The sequence below is a fragment of the Narcine bancroftii genome, chromosome 4, assembly GCF_036971445.1.
Source record: "Narcine bancroftii isolate sNarBan1 chromosome 4, sNarBan1.hap1, whole genome shotgun sequence".
Classification (NCBI taxonomy): Eukaryota; Metazoa; Chordata; class Chondrichthyes; order Torpediniformes; family Narcinidae; genus Narcine; species Narcine bancroftii.
Genome location: NC_091472.1, coordinates 239,927,122 through 239,944,115, shown reverse-complemented (window position 1 = coordinate 239,944,115; position 16,994 = coordinate 239,927,122). Strand labels below are relative to the sequence as shown.

At 39.9% G+C, this 16,994-nt stretch overlaps 1 protein-coding gene and 1 pseudogene across 1 annotated transcript in view; both read right to left on the bottom strand.

The window, feature by feature from the left end:
- Nucleotides 1-754: 754 nt before the first annotated feature.
- LOC138762448 (gamma-crystallin S-1-like) lies at nucleotides 755-16,379 on the bottom strand (annotated as a pseudogene).
- Nucleotides 16,379-16,994, bottom strand: part of LOC138762447 (uncharacterized) — a 52,044-nt gene continuing 51,428 nt past the window's right edge. The window contains exon 6 of the mRNA XM_069936205.1: nucleotides 16,379-16,708. Coding sequence (XP_069792306.1) covers nucleotides 16,433-16,708 — 276 coding nt within the window. The 3' untranslated portion in view covers nucleotides 16,379-16,432. The remainder of the gene's footprint in view (nucleotides 16,709-16,994) is intronic.

Here is a 16,994-nt window from a genome sequence, read left to right as displayed (position 1 = left end):
ACACCTCATCTTCTATCTGGGCACCGTCCAACCGGTTGGCATTAACATTGACTTCTCCAGTTTCCATTAAACCCTGCCCCCTTCTTCTTCCCCCTTTGCCTATCCTACAGCTCTCTCTCTCTCTCTCTCTCTCTCTCTCTCTCTCTCTCTCTCTCTCTTCCCTTTTTCTTCTACCTCCTTTCACAGAATTCAAGTGATGAGACATATACAAGGCTAGAAACCAGTCAATGATGCTCAGTGAACAACACAGGACTGGTAGTGCACTACCTCTGAAGATCAATCTATTGACACCAATAGAACTGAGTTTTGCAAACATTGTGCTTGTTATTGTAGTATAATGTGTTTAGCACCTGCCAATGATCAACTTCAAGCAAAATATTTTTTTTTATTTCTTATGGATGAAGAGTACAGAGTCTTTATTGAATTATTGGGAACCAACTCAATTTTGTATATCTCAATTAAAGCTTGGTCATTCAATATAGTGTCACTCAATATGCCTGTGAAGTTCCAGCTGGTGTTTGACCTGCTTGTAAGTACAATAATTCTGTTTTTCTACCACACGTTGATATTAATTTGCTATACCAATTAAAGTATCAGAAAGAATCAAGGTATTCTTTGTTTCTACAATTGAAATTAATTAGTCCGCATCAATGAATTAGAAATTTGCTACAATATTCTGTAAACAATTCAAAAAATCGTGGAAAAAAAAACAAATTAATTTCAATAACAGTATTTGATTCTACTAAGAATGATACTAGCAAATCAAACATAAGTTGCTCAAAGACCAACTATTAGTGCCTTGTGCACTGAAGGATCTGATGGTGGAGTTGTAGCCACCCCAGTCACTGCATCTCCTGTATTCATCAGGTCTCCAGAAGTACTGACGGCCTCTGTAGCTGGGCTGTTCAAAGAAGTAACCCAGCAGGAGTGAATGTCACAGTAACGGAAACGATTGTCGACAGAGGGAATTTCATCATGGTGTATCAACATCATTTGGGGGTGGGCATTAAACTTGGGCTCTGCCAGCATCAGATGAGTGAACCTTGATCACCTACAATAGAACAGCTAAAGGTAGCTGGTTTACTACGAAAGAGTCAAACCAATGAGACACTCTGTGTTTTTACTGAGTTGAGGTATGGGGTATTTACTAATTTAGTATTCAGTAAATACTAGTAGAGTTGAATAGAACAAGTTGTGGAACTCAAAGACCCTCTCCACCAACACATGCTCTGTTCTCACTGCTGCCATCAGGAAAGAGGTTTAGGTGCCACAAGACTCACACCACCAGGCTCAGGAACAGCTGCTCCCCCTCCACCACCAGACTCCTCAACAACAAACTCAATCAGAGGATTACTTAAGGACTCTTACTTGTGCATTGTATTGATCTTTTTAAAATAATTATCTCTGTATTGCACAGTCAGTTTGTTTACAGGTCTTTTTTCGCTTACATACTTTACGCTGTGTACAGTTTACTTTTTTCACTCCCAATTAGTGGTAATTCTGACGTGCTCTCAGGAAAAGGAATCTCAGGGCTGTATGTGATGTCATGTATGTACATTGACAATAAATCTGATATCTTGTGATGGGAAATGAAAAGATGGGAGAAAAATCCAAATCAGATTGCAATCTTTAACCTTTCTATAAATTGCTAGAAAGATAATAAATAATTGAAAAAAAATCACATGGGAACTTAGCTCCTCTATTTTTATGGCTTTATGCAATGTAAATATAATAGAGAATTACTTGCAATTTGATTGCAATATAGGACTAATTTTGTCCTATATTCAGCTTTGATTAAATTTGATTAAATGGCATCATTTCTAAGGAGTTTCTTTCTTTCTTTGGCTTGGCTTCGCGGACGAAGATTTATGGAGGGGGTAAAAAGTCCACGTCAGCTGCAGGCTCGTTTGTGGCTGACAAGTCCGATGCGGGACAGGCAGACACGATTGCAGTGGTTGCAGGGGAAAATTTGTTGGTTGGGGTTGGGTGTTGGGTTTTTCCTCCTTTGCCTTTTGTCAGTGAGGTGGGCTCTGCGGTCTTCTTCAAAGGAGGTTGCTGCCCGCCAAACTGTGAGGCGCCAAGATGCACGGTTTGAGGCGTTATCAACCCACTGGCGGTGGTCAATGTGGCAGGCACCAAGAGATTTCTTTAGGCAGTCCTTGTACCTTTTCTTTGGTGCACCTCTGTCACGGTGGCCAGTGGAGAGCTCGCCATATAACACGATCTTGGGAAGGCGATGGTCCTCCATTCTGGAGACGTGACCCATCCAGCGCAGCTGGATCTTCAGCAGCGTGGACTCGATGCTGTCGACCTCTGCCATCTCGAGTACTTCGACGTTAGGGATGTAAGCGCTCCAATGGATGTTGAGGATGGAGCGGAGACAACGCTGGTGGAAACGTTCTAGGAGCCGTAGGTGGTGCCGGTAGAGGACCCATGATTCGGAGCCGAACAGGAGTGTGGGTATGACAACGGCTCTGTATACGCTTATCTTTGTGAGGTTTTTCAGTTGGTTGTTTTTCCAGTCTCTTTTGTGTAGTCTTCCAAAGGCGCTATTTGCCTTGGCGAGTCTGTTGTCTATCTCATTGTCGATCCTTGCATCTGATGAAATGGTGCAGCCGAGATAGGTAAACTGGTTGAACGTTTTGAGTTTTGTGTGCCCGATGGAGATGTGGGGGGGCTGGTAGTCATGGTGGGGAGCTGGCTGATGGAGGACCTCAGTTTTCTTCAGGCTGACTTCCAGGCCAAACATTTTGGCAGTTTCCGCAAAGCAGGACGTCAAGCGCTGAAGAGCTGGCTCTGAATGGGCAACTAAAGCGGCATCGTCTGCAAAGAGTAGTTCACGGACAAGTTTCTCTTGTGTCTTGGTGTGAGCTTGCAGGCGCCTCAGATTGAAGAGACTGCCATCCGTGCGGTACCGGATGTAAACAGCGTCTTCATTGTTGGGGTCTTTCATTTTTATGGCTTTATGCAATGTAAATATAATAGAGAATTACTTGCAATTTGATTGCAATATAGGACTAATTTTGTCCTATATTCAGCTTTGATTAAATTTGATTAAATGGCATCATTTCTAAGGAGTGGTGCGACAGGAACTGACGTGGTCATCAAACCCCATCCAGCGCTAGCAGTCAGGATACTCGCCCCTGCTCAGGACCTACTGGTACCCCATGTAGTTGGGCCTTTCATACAGCACCCAGCAGTCACTCTCCACACGGATGGAGTTACAGCGGCTGAAATAAGGGGACAGGTCGGCACAGTCGGAGCTGCACTCGTGGTGCTGTCCCTGGAAGTTCCTGTCCTAATATAAGATGATCTGTGGGTGAAAATTGGGGTGGTAAGTTGCTTGCTTCCCAGCCCAAGGGATAATAATGATAAATATGCTCTGAATGATCCTGTCCTTTCCCATTTTCATCTCCCCCCACGTCTGAGTAACTATTCCATATTGCGTTGCCTACTAGTACTTGTTATTAATGTGCTGGGTCAAAGGGCCTCTCTGGCATGTGCTTTTGCCCTTTAATGGATTAGCATAGGATGGATAAATAGCACAACACATATTGTACATACACACGCACACACACACAGGTCAACCAGTCTTTACGTTTTACTATCAGACCATTTATGAATATCAGACCAATGAGTTTCTCCAGCATTGTGTTTTCATTTTTATATCAGACCTACACTCACCCCAGTAGATGGACACATCATATAAAGTTAATGTCTCAGTAATATCAAGATTTTTAAAAATCCTACGGCATCAATAACAACAACACTCACAACTTTTACTGCTGATTTTGCGATATTTCAAAATTGGAGGTTGACCATAACACTTCCATTTGAGCCAGGTCCCTTCAGCAACATATCAGTTGTATTGAGAAAAATTACTCAGTTTGGGCCTCTTTCATTTTGATGTTTGTGTTTTTCTTCTCTCCATATATCAGACTCACAATTTTTAAGTTCTTATCTATTCGCAACCCACCATTTTATTTCTCTCTGTGTTTCACTAATTTTATTGCTGTTTCTGAATGCTGTTGAATTGCATGTACCATTGTAGTTGTTTTTTATAGTTTTTTTAAACAAACTATCTGTTCAACTGCAGCAAGTAAGAATTTTGGTGCATGTGTATTCTAAATTCAAGATTATTTTATTGTCATGTAATAAAACAGAAATGTAATACTACATGAAATTTCCCATTAGTTTCACTGTAAATGTGTGGAAAAGAAAAAGTGTATATCATGGCTATTGTGATTTATGGTGTGAAAAATAAAAAATTAAAAAAAAAAAAAAAAAAAAATTCCCATTAGTTTGATCCAGATTACTTACTGCATGTACAGACAAAAAAGGGTTCAAATCCCAATTAGAAATGAGGCCCTTGTTTAAGACCATCTATGCTCTTCAAGGCTGTGAAAACCCAGGGAGTCATCTTTCAGTTGGAAGAGAGTTGAATTGTTTATCAGCACATGTAGCAAGATGCAGTGTTGAAGTTCTCCAGTCAAGTCAAGCTCAGCATAATACAGTGAGTAGCGCAAGAATAAATACAAATGTGATATGGTTTAATATCATAATGAAATAGAAGTGCAGAGTTTGGGTTAAAGAATGCAAGCCATCATTAATGAGAGGTCTACTCAAGTCTGATAACCACAGGAAAGGAATGGTCTTTGACTGAATGTTAAACCAAGACTTTCATCTTCAGATGGATGAACAAAATCCATGTCAGATTTGGATGTTATGTTACCTGTAGATGCGCAATGATTATGTTTTCCAATTCCCTCACTGCAGCTTTTCATTTGCACTTTCCATCGTGCAGAACTTTAAACTGTGAAACTTGCCCTGGAATGTAGGAACCACAAAGTGACCCAGAGATGAACAAGGAAGATGCTATGTAGCTTGAGTTTGCACATGCATCTACCAGCTTGGATTGATAGGAAAGAATAGACATGCAACCTGATGATGGTAAGTCACTGGGTAAGGATGATCTTCATGAGAGGGCAGAGAATAACAGCTTGACAAAGGACAAGGTCACATGTGAGTTAGAACATAGACATGGAACATAGAAAAGTACAGCTCAACACTTTGGCCCACAGTGTTGTGCTGACCTATTAAAACCTATTTCACATCAAATTAGCTCACATTCATAACCCTCAATTTTTCTTATATCCATGTGCTTATCTAAGAATCTTTTCAATGTCCCTCTTGTATGAGCCTCCACCACCACCCTGGCAATACATACCAGGTACCCACCACTCTGTGTAAAGAACCTATCTCTAACGTCTCCCCATAACTTTTCACTACTCTCCTCTGTTATTTGCTATTATTCTCCTGGGAGTTCTACTGCATTTGATTTGAATGTGTACATTGATAACAAATATCTACAGAAAATGTTGTTCATGTGATGCATTGTATAGATGTTGAAATAAAACTTCAACACTCAATTGCTAACTAATTCTTTACTGAACATCAAAACTGAGAACTTTTACATCTTTATTTAATTCCTTCTATAAAGGTGCTTTGTAAATAAATTTGCAAATATTAATATTAAAAATCTACATTTCACTTCTAAATGTGGAGATATTTCTACATTAATCCAATACCAATTACAGCATTGGAAACTAAATGTAGTTTTGGAAACAGTTACAACGACATCACTATTTATATCATGCCAGTTTTGTTTTCTCTGCCAACTCCTTTCCCCGGCCAATAACAAAAATTATCAATTTTAGCTCTCTTGATTAAAAAAAAATAGCCTTGGGTTATTTGCCTTTGGCTGAAGCAATCAGAAAAATAGTGGCCTTCACTGATGATGCCAAGCTCACTCTCTGCTCCAGTTGCACATTCTTTGCCAAACACATCCACTACACTTTCATTGACTGACTACAAATTAAGTTGTTGCTGCTAACAGCATTAATCTGCCAACCCTGAATGTTGTGGTGCTGTCACACACCAGCGATGCGACCCATTCCCCCTAAAATGAGGTCATTAGCGTAAGCTCCACATTGACTTTTTTCACCGCTCCTATCAGGGTTTTGTGATCAACCAACAAGTTGCACAATTCAAGTAGAGTTTCACAAGTTAACTTTCTCTTGCACATTTGTACTCTATCAGCTCCTGTGCCTAATGTCAAATGGTTGTATATTTATCAGCCAGGATGACATGTTAATAAGTTGCAATAAAACATTTGCTTTTTGGAGAATTTGGTTTAAAGATATCTTGCTGGGAACAATGTTCTTACTTTTGCTATCTCCTCAACATAAACATCTGTTCTCTACACAACTCACTTTGAAACCAAAAATCCTCAGTAGATTTTATAGTTAATTTCTTTAAAGTTTCTAAATCTGAGCTTGTAAGGATCATTGATCTTTATCAGAGTATTTTACAGGATGTCCTGTACTATTGACTTAAGTTGAAGACTGATGACCTAGCTAAAATGTCAGAATTTTTTATACAATTTAGAGCATAATATTCATAAAGTTGAAAATGCATTTTTCCATACAAAAAAAGCCACTGTCGTCTCCTTTTATATTTTACTCTTTGTCAAGTATGATGAATTATCTGGGATCCATTTGGGATGGAAAATTATTGCAAAGCACAGGACTTTGTTTAAACTATTGATATAAACTATTTATGTCCTCGTATTTTTTATGTCACCACTTAGTGTTGTGATTTGTCCAAAGACATTTCACTTAAAAAATCAGGGGTGAAGAGTTGGAGAAAAAGGATTGTAGAATAGAAGTTTTGGGAAGGCTTGTGGAGAGGAGTGTTAAAATGGAATGGTTGAAAGAGAGTTTCCATCAGTAGTGTCAAGGCCCTACTCTCATTGGTGAACTGGTGAAAGCAGCACTCAGCAGCCACATTAGAAAATGGAACAGGATCCAGTTCTGAGTCAGTCTGGATATTGGTTAAATGTGTTTGAATGGAATGCATTGGATGATGGAAATTGCATAGAGGAGGAGAAGCATTATAGTGGTTCGCAACCTTTTTGTTCCCACTCACATACCACTTTAAGTATTCCCTATGCCATCGGTGCTCTGTGATTAGTAAGCGATTGCTTAAGGTGGTATGTGGGGGGAAAGAAAAAGGTTGAGATCCACTGTTTTAATTGTACCTAATTGACTCATTATGTGCATGGTTTCGTAACTCCAAAGGAAATGAGCCAATGACGAATTTTCTCAAGCAAAATATTTCAGTAACAATTGGGTCTAGAGCAGAGGTTCTCAACCTTCCTTTCCCACTCACATACCACCTTATGCAGTCCCTTACTAATCACAGAGCACCAATGGCACAGGGATTACCTAAAATGGTATGTGAGTGGAAAGAAAAAGGTTGAGAATCATTGATTTAAAAGCAGAGACCTGAGACTAATAGGCAGAAAAGAAATTAAGAGAAACCAGCCACATTAACCTGTGCAGAGAGCTCAGTGTAACAACAAACGCTACAATAGTCTCTCCCTAATTGTGAGCACCTGTGTGAAGTCCCAGGATAGAAGGTAGGTAATTGCCGGATTTTTAGAAATTTTCTCTCTGTCAGGAGTTTTAAATCAGGACACATTCATATTTAAAATTTTGAAATCTAATAAAAACTGATTAAACTAATTATACTATTAAATGCCAAATTAACAGAGCGAGGGCTTTTCTCTTTCTAATAGAAAAGAATGAGAGGTAATAATAGATGTGTATAAGATTATGAGGAGCTTAAATAGTGTGGACAGCCAACATCTGTTTTCCAGGAAGAAAATAACAAATACCAGAGGTGGCATAGCTAACGTAGCAGTTAGCATAATGCTGTTACAGCACCAACAACAGGGACTTGAGTTTGACTCCTGCGCTGCCTGTAAAGAGTTTGTATGTTCTCCCCATGTCTGCATAGGTGTTCCCTGAGGACACTGGTTTAGTCCCACTGTTCAAAACCTACCAAGGGATGTGTGTAATGGGGTGGCATGGTCTCGTGGGCTGAAAGGGCTTGTTACCATGCTGTATGTAAAATCTGTTTAAGGTGAGTGGAAGAATGTTTTTAACTCAGAAAGTGATAGGTGACTAGAATGCATTACAGGGACTGGCACAATAGAGATATTCAAAAGACGGGCAAATAGATGTAAAAAAAATAGAGGGTTATGGGAGTGAGGTATGGGGAAAAAACAGATTATTTTGGAGTTTGTTTACATAAGTCAGCACAATGATGTAAGCTGAAGGACCTGTACTGTGCTGCACATTCTATGTTCTATGTGCAACTAGTTAATGAGAACAGATGATTGGGCAGGCCATATGTTGGACCTCATTGTGCTTAAAGAGTAGCATATCTTCAGACAGCGTCGGTAGCTAAGGAACTTCTTCTCAGGGTGATGTGCTGAGGTCTGAGAACTGGGACACATCAAGATGGGAAAACTATAGTACTTGGACTTGATCTTTCATCCTTAAGGTCAACTAACTCCAAATTGGCAACTGCTCAGGGGCACATTGACATGACTGCAGAAAAGACAAGTGTCCAGCAGATAGTTCCAGATGAGCCCCAACTTTGTTCAACAGGGGTCTGCAAGGAGCATGCGCAATCTGTCCATACACTGTAGCACAGAGAGCCATTTAAGTGGTGTTGGGGGGGGGGGGCGGTGGGTGTTGAAAATAATTGTAATCAAAGGGGTAACGTACTTCAGAACTGTATATTGAATTATTATTATTATTGATGTACCAAAAACAATTTTATAAAAGATCTTTTATGCTTCATCCAAATTATGGCTATCTTTTTTTTTTTCTTTTTTTTTTCTTTGGCTTGGCTTCGCGGACGAAGATTTATGGAGGGGGTAAAAAGTCCACGTCAGCTGCAGGCTCGTTTGTGGCTGACCAGTCCGATGCGGGACAGGCAGACACGATTGCAGCGGTTGCAAGGGAAAATTGGTTGGTTGGGGTTGGGTGTTGGGTTTTTCCTCCTTTGCCTTTTGTCAGTGAGGTGGGCTCTGCGGTCTTCTTCAAAGGAGGCTGCTGCCCGCCAAACTGTGAGGCGCCAAGATGCACGGTTTGAGGCGTTATCAGCCCACTGGCGGTGGTCAATGTGGCAGGCACCAAGAGATTTCTTTAGGCAGTCCTTGTACCTTTTCTTTGGTGCACCTCTGTCACGGTGGCCAGTGGAGAGCTCGCCATATAATACGATCTTGGGAAGGCGATGGTCCTCCATTCTGGAGACGTGACCCATCCAGCGCAGCTGGATCTTCAGCAGCGTGGACTCGATGCTGTCGACCTCTGCCATCTCGAGTACCTCGACGTTAGGGGTGTGAGCGCTCCAATGGATGTTGAGGATGGAGCGGAGACAACGCTGGTGGAAGCGTTCTAGGAGCCGTAGGTGGTGCCGGTAGAGGACCCATGATTCGGAGCCGAACAGGAGTGTGGGTATGACAACGGCTCTGTATACGCTTATCTTTGTGAGGTTTTTCAGTTGGTTGTTTTTCCAGACTCTTTTGTGTAGTCTTCCAAAGGCGCTATTTGCCTTGGCGAGTCTGTTGTCTATCTCATTGTCGATCCTTGCATCTGATGAAATGGTGCAGCCGAGATAGGTAAACTGGTTGACCGTTTTGAGTTTTGTGTGCCCGATGGAGATGTGGGGGGGCTGGTAGTCATGGTGGGGAGCTGGCTGATGGAGGACCTCAGTTTTCTTCAGGCTGACTTCCAGGCCAAACATTTTGGCAGTTTCCGCAAAGCAGGACGTCAAGCGCTGAAGAGCTGGCTCTGAATGGGCAACTAAAGCGGCATCATCTGCAAAGAGTAGTTCACGGACAAGTTTCTCTTGTGTCTTGGTGTGAGCTTGCAGGCGCCTCAGATTGAAGAGACTGCCATCCGTGCGGTACCGGATGTAAACAGCGTCTTCATTGTTGGGGTCTTTCATGGCTTGGTTCAGCATCATGCTGAAGAAGATTGAAAAGAGGGTTGGTGCGAGAACACAGCCTTGCTTCACGCCATTGTTAATGGAGAAGGGTTCAGAGAGCTCATTGCTGTATCTGACCCGACCTTGTTGGTTTTCGTGCAGTTGGATAATCATGTTGAGGAACTTTGGGGGACATCCGATGCGCTCTAGTATTTGCCAAAGCCCTTTCCTGCTCACGGTGTCGAAGGCTTTGGTGAGGTCAACAAAGGTGATGTAGAGTCCTTTGTTTTGTTCTCTGCACTTTTCTTGGAGCTGTCTGAGGGCAAAGACCATGTCAGTGGTTCCTCTGTTTGCGCGAAAGCCGCACTATATTTCGAATCATAAAGCATACCCACAATGGAAACTCTAGCATTGATAAATTAAATCTACAAAGTGTGAATAATGTGTGCCTTAACAGTACTGTTAACACTAAATCTACATACCAATAAATAGATTTCTCTTCCATGTGGTTACCATCAATCATTACTTTTTAGGGCACCAATATTTTGCCTGAATTCCAGCCCATGTTTGTCCAAATTTTGTCACTACTGTAGCAAAAATATTTGTTAAGACATTGTAGAAAAATTGGGTTTGTGGAAAATTTCTTGGAAAACATGCAAAAAACAAAATTTGTAACATGAGGACATTTACACTTTTCATTGTTTAAATATTAGCCTCCATCAATAGCTGACAACACTCAGACTTAAAGATTAAATAATGCTTCAGATAAGAAAACCATCAAGAGTAAATGACTGAGACTTGGTTAATTTGAGTGGCATTACACTCGTTTGAAGCAATTATTTTTCTGACAGGACATAAGAGTAGATTAATCAGAACTGGTTTTCCTTACCACAAGTATTTGAGTGCAGGAAAAGCATGTTTTGTAGTTCATTAATAGATCTGGGTTTTTTCCCCCATTGAAGATACTTTCTTTAAAAGTGAATGTCCATGCATTTTATTATTAGTGAATGAATACCTGCCACACAATTAGCAAATATGTGAATAAATTACACCAAGCCCATTTACCATAGGAGTCAATTAAAGTTTGGATTCCTAAGACAAAAACCAAGAGCAAATATGAGTATCAGAATTTCTGGAATATGAGAAAACCGAGGAGTTCAGGGATTCTCAAGTGAAGCAGATATAAATAAATGATTTAATGCATCACTTAGGGTCTAAGTCCATGTAAGCAGATGCAGACTGATATTTTTCTTAAAGGGGATATGATTGCCAGCATTATTGCCTCAACTAGGAAGACAAGTATGAATAGGATTTGAAAAAAACTTTTGCAGATATAATCTTGTCAATAATAAGCTGAAGGAAATGGACTTTATATTATCTGATAAACCTGCTATCCAAAGATGTTAATTTGTCTGCTGTATACAAGCCAAATGTTAGGGATGTTATGCCAATCTGGAATAATGACAGAATTTTCTTAGCTCATATTAAGTATCAGTGAAACAAGTTGAATCCACTTGTGGATTCAGATATTAATCCAATTATTTAACATTAACTGTGATAGTTTGACCCCCATTGTCAAAATAGAAAGACAAGCACAAGAGCCATAGAGAAATACAAGCACTTTTATTAAAATTACGCTAGCGGGAATGAGTGATATTAAAGTTTGGTCGACTCACCCTAGTTAATACCAGAACCTCATGCAAAGATTCAAGTGAAACAGTTCAATATTTAAAGCATGCTCTTGCATCCCAATCTGATAGGCATCTCTTTGAATTTATTATTGCAAGCTTAAGTTTTACAATTTGTATAGCTGTTTCCTAAATACAGGAAAATGGCTGACAACACCAATCAGTTATTTACATATACAAGTCAAAAATTAAAAGATATAATTTCTTGCATAGGAAATTGGCAGAAGTCTGGAAAGATTGTTTCCAATACACAGTCACATCCGCGTTCTGTATGCCTGATTTTATTTTAGTCTTTAATTATCACATGTAAAATGTTGGTCTCACAATAATCTGAAGGATTAAAAATGGAGAGAGAAACTTCTAGGCTTGGACAATATTACATCGAAACTTAACTAGCGATGTCAGCTAGTTGATAGCTCAAATCGCGGCTGAAAGGTTGTACGGTTCAATCAGCTGCAGTTGCGCAGGAAACTATATATGGACGGGTTGCTCGTTGACAGGTTGTTGGCTCAACTGGCAAAGTCAGTTAGTGCTTCTGTGTTAAAAGGATGGATACTGTAAGTCTGGTGTAGTGCCATTGAGCCAGTTCTGGGAAGAATTTCAGGGCCATCAATACTTGGGAATTACAATTATGAAATGTTATAAAAATTTATTGATATAAATAGTTTTTTTAATTATTGAAAGGAAATTTCTTGGTATTACTTAATTAGATTAAAGTATTATTATCGGAATGATCACCAGTATCTATTACAATGATTAGACATATTAATTTAATTAAAATGAACATTTTATCTAAATTTCTGTACCTTTCTCAAGCCTTACCAATTTTTATTCCTAAATCTTTCTTTAACTCTTTAGATTTGGTTATTTCTTCATGTATATCATGGGGAAAACAACCATGTATAACCAAAGCCCACCTTCAAAAAACTAAAAGGAATGTGGTGCACTGTTAGCCAGAATCAGACACACACAAAGATAAAGACTGTACAGCAGGCTTTAGTCCACAAAGACTTCCACAGAGCCAGCCTGGCTGTGGCTGCAGCAACTCTGAGTGAGGCCTCGGGAGGCCGGCGCAGGCTTATATCCCGGAGGGTGATTGACACCCGACCTGGTGGGGCTTGATCCATTCAAGCCGACTGATTGACAGCCAGCCAGGTGTTGTCCTGTCCCCTTACACTCCTGCAGGTACAGAGGTTTCCCCCTGCAGTAGGCTGGTGATGTACTACCACAAGCAACAGGGGATCATCACCTCCAAATTTACTTTTATTATTAAATTTTGATCAATTAGTGAATCGCCCCTCGGTTAGAAATGAAACTGAAGTTGTCTTTAAAAAAATCATCTCTGTTGGCAATTTTAGATTTTTTGAGACTGAACAGATCACACAAGTGAAAGTAAGGAAATAAACATGTGGCGCACAACAGGGTAATATGGCATCTTTATTAAATGATATCTACAGTTACATAACCATACTGAAGCTAGGAGAAAGTAGAAGTAAAACTTTTACTGTATTCAAGTTTTCTCTTGTTAGTCCCTGTAGAGCTCGTCGAAAGAACCAAAGACTTGTTGATCCAAACCAAGGCTTTTATTAGCAAAAGACTGGAGCTCTTCACAGGTGGCCGACCAGTCCGGAATGATCCGACCTGGCTAGGGACACAACCCTTTAAGGCCCAGACAATAGGTGTGGCTTAGCTCTCAGCCAATCGCTGTAAGCACAGTAACTATATACACTATGTACATTGGTGATAGATCTGTACTATCACAGTCCCATTACAGATAACCATTTTTGCTTCAATCTTCTGTTTTAATTTCTAGGCCATTAACACCTTTGTAAGCTGCTCAGAACAATGTACGTTTTCATGTGCTTTTGAATTGTCAGCCAAAAGTCATTTTGTCTGGGGATGGGGAGAGTTTTATGGCACATTGCTGTTACACAATTGAAACAAGGGATCAGTAAACGGCTTTGGACGATGGCTTTGAATAATTAGTTTAACTGGTGATTCAGCCTGTGTGGAAGAAGCAGGGCTTTTCAGTATACACACACTTACACGGGGTTTATCCTAACAACAGGTTTTAAAGCTAGGGAATTCTGTATTTATTAAAAACATAATCAGTGGTGTTTTTCCTCATAATTGTAAGTTCTGGATTAACTTAACCAACTAAATGCATTGAGTACTCTGACTGCTCAATTTTAATGAAAATAATAAAGCATAAGTTATGTTATAAAGGAAATTTAATTCATGATTTCATAGTTTGAGTTTCTCATTGAAGTTACGGAGGAGCAAATCTGTAGAGAGATAGCAGACAGCTGCAGAAAACAAGGTTGTAATAGTAGGAGATTTTAACTTTCCACATATTGACTGGGACTCCCATACTGTAAAAGCGCTGGATGGCTTGGAGTTTGTCAAATGTGGTCAGGAGAGTTTTCGAAATCAATATATAGAGGTACCGACTCGAGAGAGTGAAATATTAGATCTCCTATTCGGGAACGAGACAGGACAGATGACAGAAGTATGTGCAGGAGAACATTTTGGGTTCAGTGATCTGGTTGAGAATCTAAATTGGAGAAAGGGCCAATTTTGTGGAAATGAGAAAGAATCTAGAATGCATGGGTTGGGATAAGTTTCTGGGCAAGGATGTGTGGGGTAAGTGGAGGACCTTCAAAGGTGAAATTTTGAGAGTGCAGAGTTTGTATGTTCCTGTCAGGATTAAAGGCAAGGTTAGAAGGCATAGGGAAACTTGGTTTTTGAGGGATATTGGGGATCTGGTTTGGAAGAAGAGAGAGGTGTATAATAGGTATAGGCCACATGGAGCAAATGAGGTACTTGAGGAGTATTTTTTTAAAATGCAAGAAAAACCTCAAAAAATAAATTGGGAAGGTTAAAAGAAGATATGAGGTTGCTTTGGCAGACAATGTTAAGGAAAATCAATGGTTTCTATGAAGAACCAGAGGATAGTAATGGACAAAATTGGTCCCCTTGAAGATCAGAGTGGTTGGCTTAGGGTTAGACCAAAAGAGATGGGGGAGAAGTTAAATGTTTTTTTTTCATTAGTATTCAATCAGGAAACAGGTACAGAGTCATGAGAAGTAAGGAAAACAAGAAATAAGGTCATGGAACGAACAACTACAGATTAAAGAGGAGGAAGTGTTTGCTGTTTTAAAGCAAATAAGGGTGGATAAGTCCCAGGTCCTGACAAGATATTCCCTCGGACCTTGAGGGAGGCTAATGCAGAAATTGCAGTGTCTCTGGCAGAAATATTTAAAATGTCCTTCACCATGGGTGTGGTGCTAGAGGATTGGAGGAAAGCTCATGATGTTCTGTTGTTTAAAAAAGGCTCCAAAAGTAACCCTGGAAATTATAGGCTGGTGAGCCTGACATCAGTAGTAGGTAAATTATTGGAAGGCGTTCTAAGAGATTGGATATACAAGTATTTGGATAGCCAGAAACTGATTAGGGATATGGCTTTGTGGTAGATTGTGTTTAACCAATCTTACAGAATTTTTTGAGGGGGTTACCAGGAAAGTTGATGAAGGAAAGGGTGTGGAATGTTGTCTACATGGCCTTTAGTAAGGATTTTGACAAGGTCTCAATGGAAAGTTAGACAGGAAGATTCAGACGCTAGGTATTCATGGTACAGTCATGAACTGGATTTGACAATGGCTGGATGTGAGAAGCCAGAGAGTAGTGGTGGAAGATTGCTTCTCAGACTGGAGCCCTGTGACTAGTGGTGTGCCTCAGGGATCGGTGCTGAGACCATTGTTTTTTGTCATCTATATCAATGATCTGGATGATAATGCGGTAAATTGGATAAGCTTGCAGATGACACTAAGATTGAAAGCAGTGTGGACAGCGAAGAAGGTTTTCAAAACTTGCAGAGGGATCTGGACCTGCTGAAAAAATGGGCTGAAAAATGGAGATGGAATTTAATGCAGACAAGAGTGAGGTGTTGCATTTTGGAAGGACAAACAAAGAAAGGTCATAAACAGTAAATGGTAGGGATCTGAGGAGTGCAGTAGAACAGAAGGATTTGGGAATACTGATACATAATCTTTGAGAGGCCAAATTTGGAGTACTGTGTGCAGTTTTGGTCACTTAACCACAGGAAGAATATCAATAAGATAGAAAGAGTGCAGAGAAGATTTACCTGGATGTTGCGCAGACTTCAGGAACTGAGTTACTGGGAAAGGTTAAACAGGTTAAGACTTTATTCCCTGGAGCATAGAAGAATGAGGGGAGATTTGAGTGAGGTAGTTAAAATTGTGAGGGAGATAGAGTAAATGTAGATAGGCATTTTCTATTGAGGGTAGGTGAGATACAAACCAGAGGACATGAGTTGAGAGTGAAAGGAGAAAAGTTTAGGGGGAACTTCTTCACCCACAGAGAGTAGTGGGAGTGTGGAATAATCGGCCAGCTGAAGTGATGTCCGGGCTCAATTTTAACATTTAAGAAGAATTTGGACAGGTACATGGATGGGAGAGGTATTGAGGGCTGTGAACTGGGTGCAAATCAGTGGGACTAAGCAAACAAAAAAGGTTCAGCACGGACGAGAAGAATCAAAATAGGCTGTTTCTATGCTGTAATGTTCTCTAGTTCAATGGCAATATTGTTGACCTAGTCCTTGGATTTCTAACAGGTGAATTGTCTTATTCCTTCTAATACAAGTTAGACTGTTGATGCCACATAATGAGGGTCCCTATAATTTTTAGACATGGATGCTTTGATATCAGGTTGCTTGTTGATGTCAATTTACAAATTCAGTACCCACCCTTCCATTTTATGGAAGCAGTAATCACAGTGTTCCTAATTTGATTCTATATTTCACACCATATCACAGGAATCATAAGCCATTTATAACATTATCAACTTTATTTCTTAATTGTGAATATTTCCCAGTAGTAGATTTAGAAATCCATTACACGGCGGAAAGATCCAATACTTGAACTGTTTGCTCCCCAATCACTGAACTTCCTGTATTCACCAGGCCTCAGGAAGTACTGACGGCCTCTGTAGTTGGGCTGTTCATAGAAGACCCAGTATCCATCCATCACCTGGCAAGAGTGGATGTCACGGGTGTGGAAACGATCATAGACGGAGGGACAGTCGTCCATGAATTCCATCATCTGCCCTCCAAAGTCAGGCTTCTCATAAATCTTCATTTTGTAGGATCCACCACTGGACTATAAAATTAATAAAATTATTAACTTCATGTAAAACTACTGTTTAAAATACAAATAGGATGGTACTCATTCCTTAAAAATTCAATGAGAATAAATTTCTCCCAAATATTACCACACAAGTACTCGACAAAAAAATCTATAAACCTCCTGAAGATGCAATAAACCAGTGGAATCTAAGGTGAAAGTCATAAAATGAATTTTCCATTCTTACTGATTAACTTTTTTTATTCATTGTTTATGTAATTTTATTCATTTCATCCAAAAACACACCTTAATCTCTGATTGC